This window comes from Pelecanus crispus, chromosome Z (assembly GCF_030463565.1).
Source record: "Pelecanus crispus isolate bPelCri1 chromosome Z, bPelCri1.pri, whole genome shotgun sequence".
In the NCBI taxonomy this organism is placed as follows: Eukaryota; Metazoa; Chordata; class Aves; order Pelecaniformes; family Pelecanidae; genus Pelecanus; species Pelecanus crispus.
Genome location: NC_134676.1, coordinates 38666256 through 38682747, shown reverse-complemented (window position 1 = coordinate 38682747; position 16492 = coordinate 38666256). Strand labels below are relative to the sequence as shown.

Sequence of the window (16492 nt, the reverse complement as noted above, 5' to 3'; positions counted from 1 at the left end):
ATATACACAGATGAAGGGGTGCAATTTGAAGGCAGTAGGAAACAGAATTTTCTTTCTTCTCTAAGACACAGGGTATCAACTACTTTTGTTAACTTTGTAAGTCTTTCCTAAATTGCTGTTACTTAGTCTTCGAAAATTATGGGCCTCTGCTGGTACCTGCAGCTGCTAACCAACCCACTGGATCAAGGGCTCTGAATTGCAAACTCTGCAGACAGCCAAATGTCAGCTGCCTGGAAGCTTCCCATTTGGAAGGATTTAGGAGCACCCCTGACTGTCAGGAAGTTTTTACTTCAATGGGAAGGCCTTTCAAGGGAAAAATGTACTTCTGTTTCAGCTGTGGAAAAACAAGCCAGCAGGTGCAGAACATCTCACATCCACCTCTGCTCTCATGCAAGAGAGTTTAAGCATTGAATCATGGACAATTAACCCAACCACATAAACTTGGGTGGTAATTTTTTCTCCTGGATGATAAATGAACACAATTCTACTTCCCAAGTAATTTTTAGGGTAGGAATGATAGAAAGTTGACTCTGTAGATTTTATATTGTCCTGGTTTTGGCTGGGATAGAGTTAATTTTCTTCCTAGTAGCAGGCATAGTGCTGTGGTTTGGATTTAGTAGGAGAAGAATGCTGATAACATGCTGATGTTTTAGTTGTTGCTGAGTACTGCTTATGCTAGTCAAGGACTTTTCAGCTTCCCATGCTCTGCCAGGTACACAAGAAACTGGGAGGGGGCACAGCCAGAATAGTTGATGCAAACTGACCAAAGGGCTATTCCATACCATATGACATCATGCTCAGTACATAAACTGGGGGGGGGGGGGGGGGGGGGGGGGGTTGGCCAGGGAGCAGCGATTGCTGCTGTCTGGGTATCGGTCAGTGGGTGGTGAGCAATTGCATTGTGCATCACTTGCTTTGTATATTGTTATTATTATTATCATTATTATAGTGTTGTTATTATTATTATCATTACTATTTTACTTTATTTCAATTATTAAACTGTTCTTATCTCAACCCAGGAGTGTTTCTCACTCTTACTCCTCCGATTCTCTCCCCATGCCACTGGGGCAGGGGGAGTGAGCGAGCGGCTGCGTGGTGCTTAGTTGCTGGCTGGGACTAAACCACGACATATATGTATTTCTAATGTGTATATGAGGGCAAAAAATTTCTAGGGTGAGGTGGCTTAAAAGCTGCTTTAAGTTTCCATTACAAGGTCACTGCCTGATGGTGGCAAAGTTAAGTGCTCTTCTGCCCTTATTTCTGGATGAGAAAAGGTGAGTTGAGGAGAAATTTGGCTCTTCTTTGAGCTCAGTAGTTGGGTTAAACACACAGCATCTTATGGCTGGACATCCTGAGTGCTATCCCAATGCAGGTTGCTACCTGTTAGGAATGAAGAATGCATTTTCCATGGGTTAGCGCAAAAGATTTTTCCATTCGTGAAAATTTAACCCCTCACTGTTTAAATGTAGTACCATACAGAGTAACTGTGTACAGTTACAGACCATGTGAGTTAACACTCTTGTTCCTCCCACTGTTCTTCAGAGCAGACAGAATGATTATTAAAATTTTAAATACCAGAGCAATGCATGGAGTGTAAGAACAGACAAATGGCTTCACAGATAAATACGCTTTCATCAGAAGATGCAGTTCATCTGTGACCAAGGAGATTTCCATCACAGGAACTGTCTTCACAGTACAGTTTCTCCATCTAAGCTTTCCTTGCCTTTGTTCTGGCTGCCTCCACCCATGTGTGCCTCCCTGTCCATTTCTTTGTGGAATACATTAAAGAGAATTCAGAAGTCTGGAGGAGTGCTAAATTTAATTATTTTCAAGTATTTTAGTTGTTGTGTTTCATTTCTGAAAACAGTACCTGCCTTATTTGGCAGAAGAGCTGTGTTTAGTTCTCTCCAAATGAACATTTGCATGCTATGTGCACTCCAGTTTGGGGCTGAAGGGGAAGGAGATGGTAAGAAAATCAGTTCATTACACAGTCGTTACGCCTTGCAGTATTTTCCATTGAGGAACCCTCTTCACTTGGCAGTTTCAGACAGTATTAGATACTGCCATATTTGGAAGATGGGATCCTTAAGCACTGATTATTTTTATGCTTTGAACTGTTATTTGTTTGACAAGGTTGGGGTTTTTTTGGATGCAGTCCTTTGAATTCTGGTTTGGCAATGAATGGAGGCTGCTTTCACAAACCCTCTGCGAAATGCCGTTGGAAAGACTTACACCATGCCTTGTTGCATTACTGATTAAAATAGCACTTATGGTTTTTATGAACGTTTTCTGTTAGCACTGTCTGTGGTAGCAAGTAAAACTGATTTGTTAATATTTGTGATCTAAACTCCTCCCTCTGGAAGCTTTTTTCCTTCACCTTCTCCTGTCAGAACTTTACCAAGAGCACCAATTTGTCACAATAGAACAACATGGCTAGCAGCTCTTTCTAATTCATCAAAATCCATTACAAGCTTTTGTTTTAATTGGACCAGCACCCAAAACCAGACAGCTGATTCAGTAAGTGAAACTTTCAGCCTTTGTGAACTCCTAGCACTCTTGAAATAGTTACATCAAGTACTCTTAAAATGACAAAAAAGTGAAAGACACAGACTTGGCACAAGTCTGTTGGCAATACTTCACCTTGTTGAGGTGTTGGGCATTTGAAAGTTCAATTTTTTTGTATCCTGGGAAAGTTGATGGTTTAAAGCCTCCTGCTTCTCTGAGTAGAAGGCATTCAGGCATTAAAGTTACATTACTACACATTGAGTTTCTTGCAAGGGAACCATTGTTGACTCTCCATGGCATGAAAGGCAGACAGAGGTGAGGATGTAACATCCAGGAATGAGCATTAACAGAGTGCTAACCTCCAGGCATGAATGCTGAGTACCACTGTGTGTGCAATGCATGCCGCAGGTAATATCAGAGGTCAACAGCAACGTTAACAGCTCTCCCCAGCAGTAGTTTCATCTGCAGATCTGTCCTTCATCTGGAGATCTACAAAGGAGGTGGAGGAAGAAGCCTTTCTGACACAGACTCTGCAAGAGAAGCAGATTATATTTAGGGCTGTGGACTTCAAATACCATTGCTTTTCACCCTCATCATGCAGACAGCTTTAGGGAGATGTTGAACCTAGTTGGTTGGCTGGCCAGTGGCAACCATACTGCATATAGGAATAGACAAACATCTACATGCTGCTTACACTCAGTGAATTTAAGAGTGTACAGCAGTTACAAAAGACCGTCTGTTCCTTCTTAAATTTATTGTCTCGGTTACCTTCAAAATATACGTACATGCATGTGTTTGGTATGAGTAACAGAAATAACCCTCCTCTGTTTTTTTACACCTTTTCATGTTATGTCATATAAGAGGACTCGGCTGAATTACAGCACATGGACAAAGGGCTATCAAAGGCAATTGTACTCCCTGGCATTTTGGAGTTCTGGTCCACGCTCCTCATGCTGAGGCACTGTTATTCATGATGGTCATTTGCAGCTTCTGTAATAAAGCAGTGAACAGATTCAGTGAACAAATTAGATTTAGTCATTATTGTTTCTGGCAAGGTCATTTTTGAGCTTTGTGCAAAAGCAAGGAAGAAGAAAAGAAGCAGTTCCTTTTAGGATATAACCCTCTGGAATTAGTCTATGTTGAAAAACAAGGTTTTATGCTATAATTGCAACCATTCTGTTTGTACCTTGCAGTGAGCCACCTCTATGGATTTGGATTGATGGATGCTGAAGCAATGGTGATAGAAGCAGAAAAGTGGACAACAGTTCCTCCACAGCATGTGTGTGTGGAGAACACAGACCGGCAAATCAAGTAATACTCGCTGCCAAAACTCTTGCTGGCATAAACTTATGGAAAGAAATTGGGTATAATTTACCCCTCCCTTGCATTGTGTATAATGTGTCACTTTGAAAGCTATACTGGAGACCTCTGTCACCTTGACAGATGTCAGGTCATTTGCCTGTAAAAGTTGTTCCTGTAGTGCTTGGAAAAAGGCCCTAGTTTAAAGAATGCCCCAGAAGTTGAGGGTGTAAAACAAGCCAGGCTGGATAATGATTGATCCTGGTATAGATGATGCACTGAAAAAGAGGAACATTTGGTTGAGTGCACTGCAGTCACCTTTGTAAGATGATATGGAGTTATCAGTCCAGCATCTAACAAGCAAATACCCTTTTCATTAAAATACTGGATGATGTTAACTCAGACAGTCTCAGGAGAGTCTCTAGCTCAGAGACTAAGACTAAACTGCTTTACGCTTGCTAGGATAGGCTCTTTATAGAGCCAGGCTTAAGAGCAAAATTCTGTATGTGCACTCTGTGGATACAGAGACAACATCAGTCATAAGGCACACTTCCAAAGCATTGAGATTATTATTTGATAAATATGCTTGACAGGCTCAATCTGTAACTGGTATAGTCTGCAAGGATGTCATGCCAATTTAAACCAGCTGAGTCAGATGCCGTTTGGTACAGTTAACATGTAGTACTTGCTATTACGTAAGCAAGGACTATGGCTATGCCAGGCATTTCCTGGGGCTTAACAACCAGCTGTGATCCCATGACAATCCCAGCAATTCTCAGCTGGCCACTAATCCACAAAAATGTTCTGTCCCAAAGGCTTATTCCTATTACAGGTTTTTCACTGTCCTCTTTTAGCATGTGTACATGCTTAACAGAAAGCCAGGTAGTTGCCATTAGCTGCAGTAAAATTATTACCCTGTGGTGATAGATTCAGCTAGGGAAGTAAGTGTTAAAACAAAGGGTTATAGGCTACTGACTTCTCAGAAACAATTGTCCAACACTGTTATTCACTACTAAGCAAAAAAGATGTGGTTGTCTTATTTTACAGAACAAGCAAGAAATGCTGATGTTGTTTTATATGCTTATATTACAGAACAATACGACCTGACAGCGTTGTCCGTTCAATTTACAAAGCCACTGGCTGTTCAGACAATCCTAACCACCATGTGATCTACTTAGAGCATGTCGTCGTGCGCATCACTATTACTCATCCGCGCCGTGGAGACTTGGCAATTTACCTAACCTCTCCTTCTGGAACTAGGTCACAGCTCTTGGCCAACAGGTATAGTATGACAATGCAACTTGACAGTCCATTCAGCATGCAGAGCCTGCACTGAGATTGCAGCATCAGCAAAGAACAGTCAAGTTGTTACAGTACGTTTGCTGGCAGACACAGGCTAATTATTTTTTCTGAGAGAGAAGGGGAGAGGCAAGTGCAAATGAACTCAAAGATGGCAATCTGTATCAGTAGATGAGTAGGCTGTAAAGCTGTTGAACAAATATTAGTCAATTTCGATAGTCTTGTGTGGCTCACCAATTATTAGATGGGTGGAAAATGTGAAGAAAATAGTAACAGGCTCCGTGTTATGCAAGGAAGCTGAATGGAAGTGAGTTTCTACATACTATTGGCACTTATTTTTCATTTTTCACCTTTCTTATCCTTTGTTCACTAGTTATAAAAATCAAACAGAACAGTAGTTCTCTACTACTATTTTCTTTAAGCTTTGTGAATGCGGTTATGACTCCTGATGTTACCAATTTCCATATTGGTTTTTTCCCCTTGCATGAAAGGCTATGAAAGGCTCCTAGTTGAGATGCTGAGAAGCTGCACTAGTACTTTGAAATTAATAGGTCCATTTGAAAACAGCCTATTAAAATTTTTAAAACTTAGCCATATCCTTCATCCCACAGATCTGTGATGGATAATTGCTTTTGAATGTCCAGCCACTAACATCTAAGAAAGATCAGTCCTTTTTCTCATCCTGTCACCTCTGTGTTTTGTTCTTGGAGAAAGAGTGACACTGCATCAAATTGTCTCTTTTTCTCCAGACTGGACTCAAACAAGTACATCTTTATCCAATGCAGTACTTCCAACATTAGTGCAATATCAGTCCCTGGAGATTGAGGTGCATCATTAGTATTTGGGCTCAGCAAATTGAAAGACTTCCCAGTGATACTTCTATTTCTCTGGTCTACTAGCAGAAATTTACTTGGAAGAAAACAAAGGCAGTCTTTCCCAGATAAATCTTGCTAAATCAGTGATCAAGAACACTGCCTCCTACCAGAGATGGTTAAAGCACTAAGAAACCCCAGAAACCTTCTCAAACTCTACCCCATTTCTAAATGTGCAAGTCAGTTACATTTACAGTAAGAAATGCTTCTATACTTTTCCAGCTGGCTAAAAAATCTTCTTCCTGATGGGACCATAGTATGATAGGGAAATTTTTTTCCTTGGTGACTAGCAGATTTAGATGACTGCCATTCTGGTGGACACAGAGCATGGCTTCCACACAAAAGTTGATGTTAGCTGACATTATATATCTCAGAAACAGCAAAAGCTGCCATGTGTCAAACCTATCTTGTGAGAACTTTTCTGCTGTCCCACTCAAATCTTCACAAAAGTTTATATCTTCAGTCCTACTCTTCAGGGCTTTTAATTAATTCAGAGTGGCCTGCTTTCCAGACTGCCTCATCATCCACATTCCCCAAACCGATTTGCTGATATAGTGACTATCTAGTCCTGGAGACTTGTGTGTCATCCTGCCCCTCAGTGGTAGAAGGATTTATCGTTCCTCTTGAAAGGAAGGACCTGTTTTGGAGACGGTTGGAGCTCAAATGGACTAGTTTCTGATTGAAGCGTGAACCCACATTTTCATCAGAGATAAGGTTAATTTAAAAGAAAAGATATACTGAGAATACTCTTCAAGCTGTAGGCATTAATTCATCAAATGGCGAGAAAGTTGTCCTGGAATTTTTGGGCCCTCTAGAATATCTCCTGTGTTTCATTATGAGTGTTGTCAGTACCTTGCTGATAAAGGACATAGGCACACATATCTGTGTATCTCCCTGCTGCACTGAACAAAGGATTTGTCCTCTGCTAACCAGTGCAGAGGCAGACTTCTACCCTCTAAGCAGTTATGAAAAAGGCTTTTGTTTTTCTGTTTGAAGAAATTCTTCTTTAGTTTTCTGTTCCATTTGCATGCAGCAGTTCTTCCATGCTTCAAAATGAAATAATTAGAAGTCCTCCAACTAAGTATCCAAACAAAACAATCTCGTGTAAACCCAGTGGTCTTAACACAGCTAACTTTTGGCTCTAGACTTCCATGTCTTGCAGCTGACTCACAGCAAGTGGGAGATAAAGATATTCCAGTATTCACAGTTCACCTCTGGTGATGACTAGTATGTGGAATAGGTACAAAGTTTAATTCAATGAGTTTCTTTGTAACCCCTGCACCTTATTTTCTGTACCTGCAGTAGAGAGAGAGAATGCAAAAGTATGTGTTAAAATAAAGTGATGTTCAGCTGTTTCTTATCCTATACTATCAGAAGGCTAACCAGAAACTAGAGAAACCTGAAAGGCCTTTTAATGTTTTGCCACTTTCCAAAAAAAAAATTATTCATGGCAGAACGAATACTCATACAGTCACACCAGAAATTCCCTTCCCATGCAAGCTTCAGAGATATACTGACTTGTCAGTCACATTTGGCTGAAACAAACAACTCTGGGCTACTAATATTAAGAAATAAATGTATTTTGCAAACTCTAGGTCAGAAATACCTGGCATCTTCACAAGCCCTTTCTTAGGGTAAAGCAATGGATATGGGTGCAGTACTTTTCAAAATGGTATTTCAAGGCTTGTTTTATTTGGTCTTGCTGGAAAAAGTCTTAGAGCTTAGTGGTCTTGCAATTAGTAGTATACTGAGTGCTGTTGAGTGTATATGTTTTAGCATCATGTTATAAAATAAAACTTGGAGTAGGAGTGTTGTTATTCACTAATACAAGAATTTAGTTATGAGGCATTTGATTTTTAAAGTATTATTGATGAGGGCATCAGAATAAATGCATTCAAGTACAAGTATCATGCAGGGATGCATTGGCAGCAAGCGGTCTGGGGTTTTTTCTATAGGCAAAGGTCCCACAGGCTGTTATACATTGCTACTACCTGACTGAGATGCTTTTCTCAGACATACAAGGCCTTTTAATGCACACGTACATGATTAATAGCAGCAATACCAGCTGTTTTTAGTGAACCCAGAGAAAACCTCATTGCTTTACCATTACTCATCTGGGTTTAATTTGAAACAGTTTGGTGGTAAAATGTCTTAAAGTGCAAAAGGTATATTACACATGTGCACTTCTTCTCCACCAATTCTGGAAGAAGAGTCATTGTGTAGTTTCTGGTGCATTGACGAGTAGGTCCCTCAAGGCAATATCTGGCCTTTTTTCTGCATATTTTATCCTTAATGTTGGCATCCCCTAAAATGACTTCAGTAAGAAAACTTGTTAGTCAGAGGCGATGTGGATTCCTCTGCAGGCATTTGGTGGATTACACTGTCACTGGCTTGAACCTCATGTGCATTCTTCAAAAACTGCATTACAGGGAACATCTGCTTTGTTGTTTGGAAAGTACTAAACATGATTACATTGGATGTACTGCAGCAGAGGAAAATACAGGCTTGGAAACTGCTGGCTGGTGTGATGATGAGGCTACAGTTAAGTCCAAAGGGGAACAGTATCCCCTTTTTAAAAACAATTGGCCATTGGATTTGGCAGCATGGGTTTCTGGGTGTTTTTGAGATGTATCAAGGTCAGCTCTAACAGACAGTCAGTACAGGGGGGCTATGGAGGAGAAGCTAAATACAAAGAGGATAGGAGAAGCAAACTTAGGGCTCGTTTGTCTCCCACTGAAGTCATGGCTTGTTTAATTCTTGCCCTTTAAATTTAAAGCAGCTGCTGCCATTCGAACTGCGTAACTGAAATTTTTTAGCCACGTGGTGGCAAGTTTCCAGGCCACTAGCTTCCAGTGCTTATATGGCACTGACATTAATAATACCTCTGTTCAGTAACAAAGGGAAGTATTTTCATGACCATCTTTTTCCTATCATGAAACCTTAGATAATCAGTAAATTTTAATAATACCCTCCTCTGCGGGAAACTGTTAGATCAAAACCAAGGTATTCTCATCTAATCTTACTTGCTAGTTTGCTTCATAAAAAGTCTTCGTGATCAGAAGTAGAGGAAGCCTTTTCTTTATAGGAGCACATTTTGATTTCTGGACCAGTCCATCTTACAGCTTTATTGCAGTTTACACATTATAGTCTAATAACAAAAACAACATGTTATGTATCCAGACATGATGAAAAGGATAGGGCCAACCTTCATGCTGAGTCTCACTGTTACTGTTACAGTAACTGAAAAGGACTCTGTGGTGGTATTATTAAGTCCAGGATAAGCAAACAATAATCCTCTCCTTGTATTATGTCTACAGGATGAAGCAGTTCTCAGAAAACTATTTCTCCCAACTCGTACTTTATATTTTTTATTTCATTCAGGTTCTCTAAACCTCATTTTTTTCTTTTTTTTGGAGGAGGTAAATAGACATCCCACTACCCTTCTACCATCCATTTTTTGAACTGCAATTGCAGTCTCCATATCTCTAAAAATTCTTTTTCTTGTTATACCCTGTCAGTATTAGCAGTAGATAGGGTGGGGAGCTCTGGGGTTACTACAGACACAGCATCAATTTAAAAAAAAAAGTAAACTTTTTTTCTAATCAAAGAGGGGGAAAAAATACTGTTGATTTGCCCAGGTCTGCAGAAAAGGCTAACAGGGTTTACGTGCAAAAGAGTAAATGAACGCATGTAAGAGACACTGTCCTTCATGTAAGTCTAAAATTGAGCCTGGAGCTTGCTCAAAGAAAAGTTGGAAGAAGAATGAAGTGCAATGTATCTGAGATTAAGAGTGACACATGCCTTTCTTTGATGACTGAGACTAGTAAAGAATTCATCAGGGATCTACAGAGTAGGCATGTATTAGGCTTTTAGAATTCAACACTTCAAGTTCAGTTTTAGTGGAAAATTACAATCCATCATTATGGGATGCAGGGGGAAACATAGTGGCATAGTGACAAAGGATGAGGAGAAGGCTGAGGTACTTAATGCCTTCTTTGCCTCAGTATTTAATAGTAAGACCAGTTGTTCTCAGGATACCCAGCCCCCTGAGCCAGAAGACAGGGACGGGGAGCGGAATGAAGCCCTCATAATCCAAGGGGAAATGGCTAGCAACCTGCTACACCACTTAGACACACACAAGTCTATGGGACTGGATGGGATCCACCCAAGGGTACTGAGGGAGCTGGCAGAAATGCTCACCAAGCCACTCTCAGTCATCTGTCAGCAGTCCTGGTTAACTGGGGAGGTCCCAGTTGACTGGAGGTTAGCAAATGTGGTGCCCATCTAGAAGAAAGGCCAGAAGAGGATCTGGGGAACTCCAGGCCTGTCAGTCTGAGCTTGGTGTTTGGGAAGATTACGGAGCAGGTCATCTTGAGTGCCATCACGCAGCTTATACAGGACAACCAGGTGATCAGGCGCAGACAGTATGGGGTATGAACGACAGGTCCTGCTTGACTAACCCAATCGTCTATGACAAGGTGACCTGCTTAGTGGATGAGGGAAAGGCTGTGGATGTTGTCTACCTAGACTTTAGTAAAGGCTTTGACACCGTTTTCCACAGCGTTCTCCTGGAGAAGCTGGCTGCTCATGGCTTGGACAGACGTACTCTTCACTGGGTAAAAAACTGGCTGGATGGCCAGGCCCAAAGGGTTGTGGTGAATGGATTTAAATCCAGTTGGTGACCGGTCACAAGTGGTGTTCCCCGGGGCTCAGTATTGGTCTGGTTCTGTTTAATATCTTTATCAATGATCTGGATGAGGGTGTTGAGTGCACCCTCAGTAAGTTTGCAGATGACACCAAGTTGGGCAGGAGTGTTGATCTGCTTGAGGGTAGGAAGGCTGTACAGAGGGATCTGGACAGGCTGGATCGATGGGCCGAGATGGGTATGACATGCAACAAGGCTAAGTGCCAGGTCCTGCACTTGGGTCACAACAACCCCATGCAATGCTACAGGCTTGGGGAAGAGTGGCTGGAAAGCTGCCTGGCGGAAAAGAACCTGGGGGTGTTGGTCGACAGCCGGCTGAACATGAGGCAGCAGTGTGCCCAGGTGGCCAAGAAGGCCAACAGCATCCTGGCTTATATCAGAAATCATGTGGCCAGCAGGAGCAGGGAGATGATTGTCCCTTTGTACTCTGCAGTGGTGGGGCCACACCTCAAATACTGTGTTCAGTTTTGGGCCTCTCAGTACAAGAAGGACGTTGAGGTGCTGGAGCGTGTTCAGAGAAGGGCAATGAAGCTGATGAAGGGTCTGGAGAGCAAGTCTGATGAGGAGCGGCTGAGGGAACTGGGGTTGTTTAGTGTGGAGAAGAGGAGGCTGAGGGGAGACCTTGTCGCTCTCTACAACTACCTGAAAGGAAGTTGTAGTGGGGTGGGTGTCGGTCTCTTCTCCCAAGTAACAAGCAATAGGACGAGAGGAAATGGCCTCAAGTTGCACCAGGGGAGGTTTAGGTTGGTTATTAGGAAAAATTTCTTCACAGATGGTGTTGTCAAGCATTGGAACAGGCTGCCCAGGGAAGTGGTTGAGTGACCATCCCTGGAGATATTTAAAAGATGTGTAGATGTGGTGCTTAGGGACATGGTTTAGTGGTGAACTTGGCAGTTCTAGGTTAACAGTTGGACTTGATGCTCTTAAAGGTCTTTTCCAACCTAAACAATTCTATGATTTTATGATTCTATGATTAAAATTTGAGTTAATTTTCCATAGTTGAAGTAGGAGTGAAGACAAGTGGCTAAGGACATAATTAGGAACCAGCTAAACGTCTCAGCTTCTGAGGTTTGTATTGAACAAAATAGAAAAGAGAGGAGCTGTTTAAGACAGGCTGAGGAAGAATGCCTAGGATTTCTACTTCCTGCAGATAAGTTTGCCCCAGCTACTATAGTGAGTATGAATTAATCTGTTCCTAGTCTTATGAAAACTTGACCCACCTCAATCTTACTATAACACTTGCTATATTGAGTTTCACTTGGAATAAACTGGATTGTGTGATGTACAGTCAGTGACCCCTACTGCCCTTACCCTAATCAGATGTCCCTTTTCCAACCTAGGATAGGGTAGGAAAAGTCTGTATATATGGCACCAGGTTCATACACGCTCTTGCATTAGGTTTTCTTCCTGTTTAGAGTGAGGTTTCTGAACGTTTACTGCAAATTCAATAGGAAAGCACATGTGGCTTTTAAGAAGAGAGCTATAAGTATCAGCCACACAGCTGACTGACCAGTGTGGTGTGTGGAGCTCAGCAACCTGACATGTCTATAGGTCATGATGGAGCATTTAATGTGTAGTCCCTGGGGACAAGCTCTCCATATTTAAAGTTGATGGTTGCTGTACTGTCCAGTACTTCAGGCTGACAGGCACTGTACTCTGTTGTTCATGCTACTCAACTTTATCATGAGAGCTCAGAGATCTCCATTGCTTCATAAAATCAACTGTGATAACCAGATGTAAAATGGAAATCTAAAAAAAAAATGTGTATGGATACATTTTAAATACATCCTTTTTAGATCCACATCCAGAAGTTTTAAGTGATCTTCCCTGGCACATGTAGGTGAGAAAGCTTCTGAAGTGCCTGTGTACTCTCTGGCCATTTCTTTTTTTCCTGAATACTTCAGTCCAGGTGGGCACTAGGGTCTGGCTGAAGCTTTGGTTAAGTCAGTTTGGGCTGTCTGAAGTTCCTCACAGGCTACATCTCACAAGGAGCTGGTGGTTGAACCCTGTGGAGAAGAGCTGCTCTAAGGAGAATAGTTGACCAAAACATTTTCAGGTGCACAGCTCAGGAAGGCACTCTGTACTCTTTTCAAACAGTAAGCTCACATGAAGTCTTGTGGCCAATTAGACTAGTGGGCAAGGACCGCTTGCCTGTCAGGCTGCCGATTTAATAGGCTGGAGCACATCATAAACAAAGACTGCTGCTACAGAGGAGAAAATAGCCTTCTCTTGCCCCCTACTCCACTGCAGACCCAGCCATCAGCCAGTGCAAGGCTTCCTGGCTCTTGGTGTGGTCAGTTCAATATACAAGAATGGCTGTCAGTCAGGTGCAGCTGCACCTTCTGAGGTGAAAAAAAGATCTTGATAATAAAAAAGCTCCTTTTATGCATTTACCTTTTACTGTTTGTGATGGGAGATGGTGGTGTTACCAAATGGATCCCCTACCCCCACTGCCTTTTCTCACATGAAATTAGAAATTAAAACAAATTAAAACAAATTAAAACAAATTCTTCTGAGCATTTAGGAACCTAGAGATTCTATGCTAAAAAGCTGACACACTTGTTTGTTTGTTTTTTTGACGCTAGTAGATTTAACTGTGAGAGACTAGCCTTACGTTCCCACTTGTGCAACTGCAAGAAAGTGGCTAATTGTCTTCCTCTGAGTCCAAAATTTGATTACAGATTAATATTTCTGCTTGAAGTTATATTCTTAAATAGAAAGGTGATGCAATTTCTAGGCTAAAATGTCAGCAGTGGAAGAGGCCAAGCGTCTTGAATTTGTTTTAAGGAAATAATTATTTTACTCTGCACTCAGTAACATATATATTCTTATATAGACCTACATACGGCATGTGATGAGTATATCATAAAATTTCTCAGAGAGAGAAGAGTCATTATTTTTAACTGTAATGCTAGTCTTTGTAAGCAGCAGCCCATAATTAGTTTCTCGGGATGTAGTCAGCCATATAGTCGCATCCATCCCAACTTTAATGTCCTGTTACTAAGAGAGGTCACCTGAGTAATTGTATAACAGATCTGGCGTTCTGTTGCGGTTATGTTAACAAATAAGTTATAAAGATTCAAATGCTGTTACTCACTTTGGTACTTAAAAGTATGGTATATGCATGAGCACAGGTGTTGTAGATGTATATGATCATGGTCATAAAAATTATCAGATTATTCTAATAATCTCGTTTAACTATTTTAATCTATAATGACCTGTAATAGTCAATGGACAATTCATCAGACCATATACTAATAATTTACTAGTCCATCATAAGCTGTGTGTAAGTGTGTCCTTGATATGAATTTTGACTCTGTATCAGTCTGACAAATAACAAAATCAATTAACTATCTGGACTGGCTCCATGCTCCTTAAAAGATCCTATTCCATATGTATTTCTTTCTGAATAAGAGAAAGTGCACCTGAACATTCAATCGTTTCATTCATTCATTTAACACCACTGAAAGGGAAATCCATGCACTGCCTCACAGGTTCTTTGATTTGAGAGTTTAGTGCATAAGCAGAGCAACACAAAAATACTTGGACCATTGAGTATGTACAATATATACATACACACAGCCTCAGAGTCAGTATCTTTCTACTTTTTTTTTTAACTGTTCTGTTTATCTGTCTGTAGCTTTTTGACTTGTTTGTAGAATCTTTTGTAGACACACAGTTCATACATTACAAGATTCCAATTTATACCTTACTCTATAAAATTCAAATCTTTAAAGTATTCTTTCAAAAAAACTAGTCAATTTTCTATGAAAGAATATTAACGGATTTTCTCCATTTCCATGGATGGAGATATGAAAGCTTACAGTTGCAGCCATCACGTATTTTAGGTAAAGGTATTTTTATATACCTATGATAAAGTCATAAGGGATTTTTGTCCCTTCCTCCCAAAATTACTTAAAAGAATGATGCAATATTAAAATGGAAATCTGACAAGCAATTTAAAACTCCAAAACATGACAAATAAACACCCTTGAACAAAAAAATACTATGGGAAATATTGGACTAATCAAAGTAAAAACAGACAGCAACTTGTGTTTCTATGTATGTGAATGGAAGCCCAGTGAATATAGAATTTACAATATAATTGCACAGTACTTACACAATACTATATAACTTAGTTGCCACAGTGGCAAAGAGGAATATTTCTGCCTTGATGGATTGACAGGGTGTTTAGAAAGTAATACATTAGTTATCAGCAGAACACGGTATGATAATTTGACTAACTGTTGGAAATAACCTACATAATTACATAAATTGAACATGCACACATGCAAACACTGGATAATAACTGCTTAATAATTTCTACCCTTTCAGTAAATGATATGTACCATGTGTTTGTGAGATTTGCTGTATTCAAACAACCGATTTAACAGTGACATGAAACAGGCCAATTCTGCTGGCAGAATATATTTACATACACATGTAGATAGATGCACACACAGAGGCTCAGAATTACATCAGAAGAAAATCTCACCCAATTATCAGTGCAAATGAAGCCTAATTCTAAATATATATCTATATTTTGATTTAATGTTATCAACACTAATAAAAAAGAGTGCTATTATAAGCATTCATTTAAAATGGAAAAAGGTTGCACAAATGAGAGCATGAAAATCAGCTCTGGGCTGAGCGTTATAGAGTGCACCAAGCATGCAGATCCATACATGTCCTATTGAAGTAAGTGTGGATACACGGTACCTGACCCCATGCCTCTGACTGACCAAAGATTTCAGCAAGAAGTACGGCATTTTATTCACATCCTGTGTGGCAGTTGTTACCAGAAATTGACACATGCTCACATTGCTGCAAAAGTATCCTGCTTTCCCAATGTTTGCTGAACTTCACAACCTTTTGAGAATAAAGCTTGAAATTAGCTTAGAAAATAACAGTAAAGAATCAAGTGAGTGTAAAATATATTTGTAGTCTAATACTAAATTTTTCTCTATTTTCTGGAAAAGTGTTTTAAATCTAGCAGGTTTTCTATTGTAGAGATCTTGTTTTACAAAAAATATTTAAGCATAGCTATTACCAGTGGAATTTTCACACATAAAGACCAAATTAAAATAGTGATAAATATATATACATACATATATATGTATATATGTGCATATATTAAAAAATAGATATGCATACATGTAAGTGTGTATATATGCATGTATCTATATAGAGATTTATATGCATACGTATATATGGGTATATATATATGTATTTTTTTTAAAGCTGAGCTGTGCCATTTTATTGGAGGCAACAGTCTTGATTAGAGTGCACCTCCCTTCAATAGCTTTGGGGTACCAAGCAACATGGTGTCAGCACTGAATAAAAGCACAAATTCTCCTGTGTCTTTCTAAAATCTCATTAATAAATTCCAGTTTTCGGTAATAAAATCTCTGGCCAGTCCTCCTTCCCCTTGCCCCATGGGATCGGCATCACATTGCAGCCTCTGAACTGGGCCCCCATACTAGAAATTATCATAATCCAGGCCTAAGCTCCAACCTTTTCACCCAATACCTAGGTAATTAAATTATGGTAATGTTGTTGGTTAGATGAAACCATCAGATGCCATTAGTCTCTCAGTTTTACCCAAACTCAATTCTGTCAAGTGTTTGAAGAGAATGTTACCTTGGTCATTTGAGGATTGAGACCAATGTCTCAGTTACATTTTATTTCCTCACAAGAAGTCACATATATTGAATTGCTAATATTGTCTCAGTCACTTAATACTTTTTATTGGTTTTAAACCCCTTTTAAGTATTCCAATGCAAAGCCAAAAATAAACGCTACAGAAAATTTC

At 40.1% G+C, this 16492-nt stretch overlaps 1 protein-coding gene across 2 annotated transcripts in view; it reads left to right on the top strand.

Annotated features, from left to right (window-relative positions):
- PCSK5 (proprotein convertase subtilisin/kexin type 5) overlaps positions 1–16492 on the top strand; it is a 264877-nt gene that overhangs the window by 164943 nt on the left and 83442 nt on the right. For both annotated transcript variants that reach the window (XM_075725783.1, XM_075725784.1), the window contains exons 11-12: positions 3699–3816; positions 4897–5085. In XM_075725783.1, coding sequence (XP_075581898.1) covers positions 3699–3816; positions 4897–5085 — 307 coding nt within the window. The remainder of the gene's footprint in view (positions 1–3698; positions 3817–4896; positions 5086–16492) is intronic.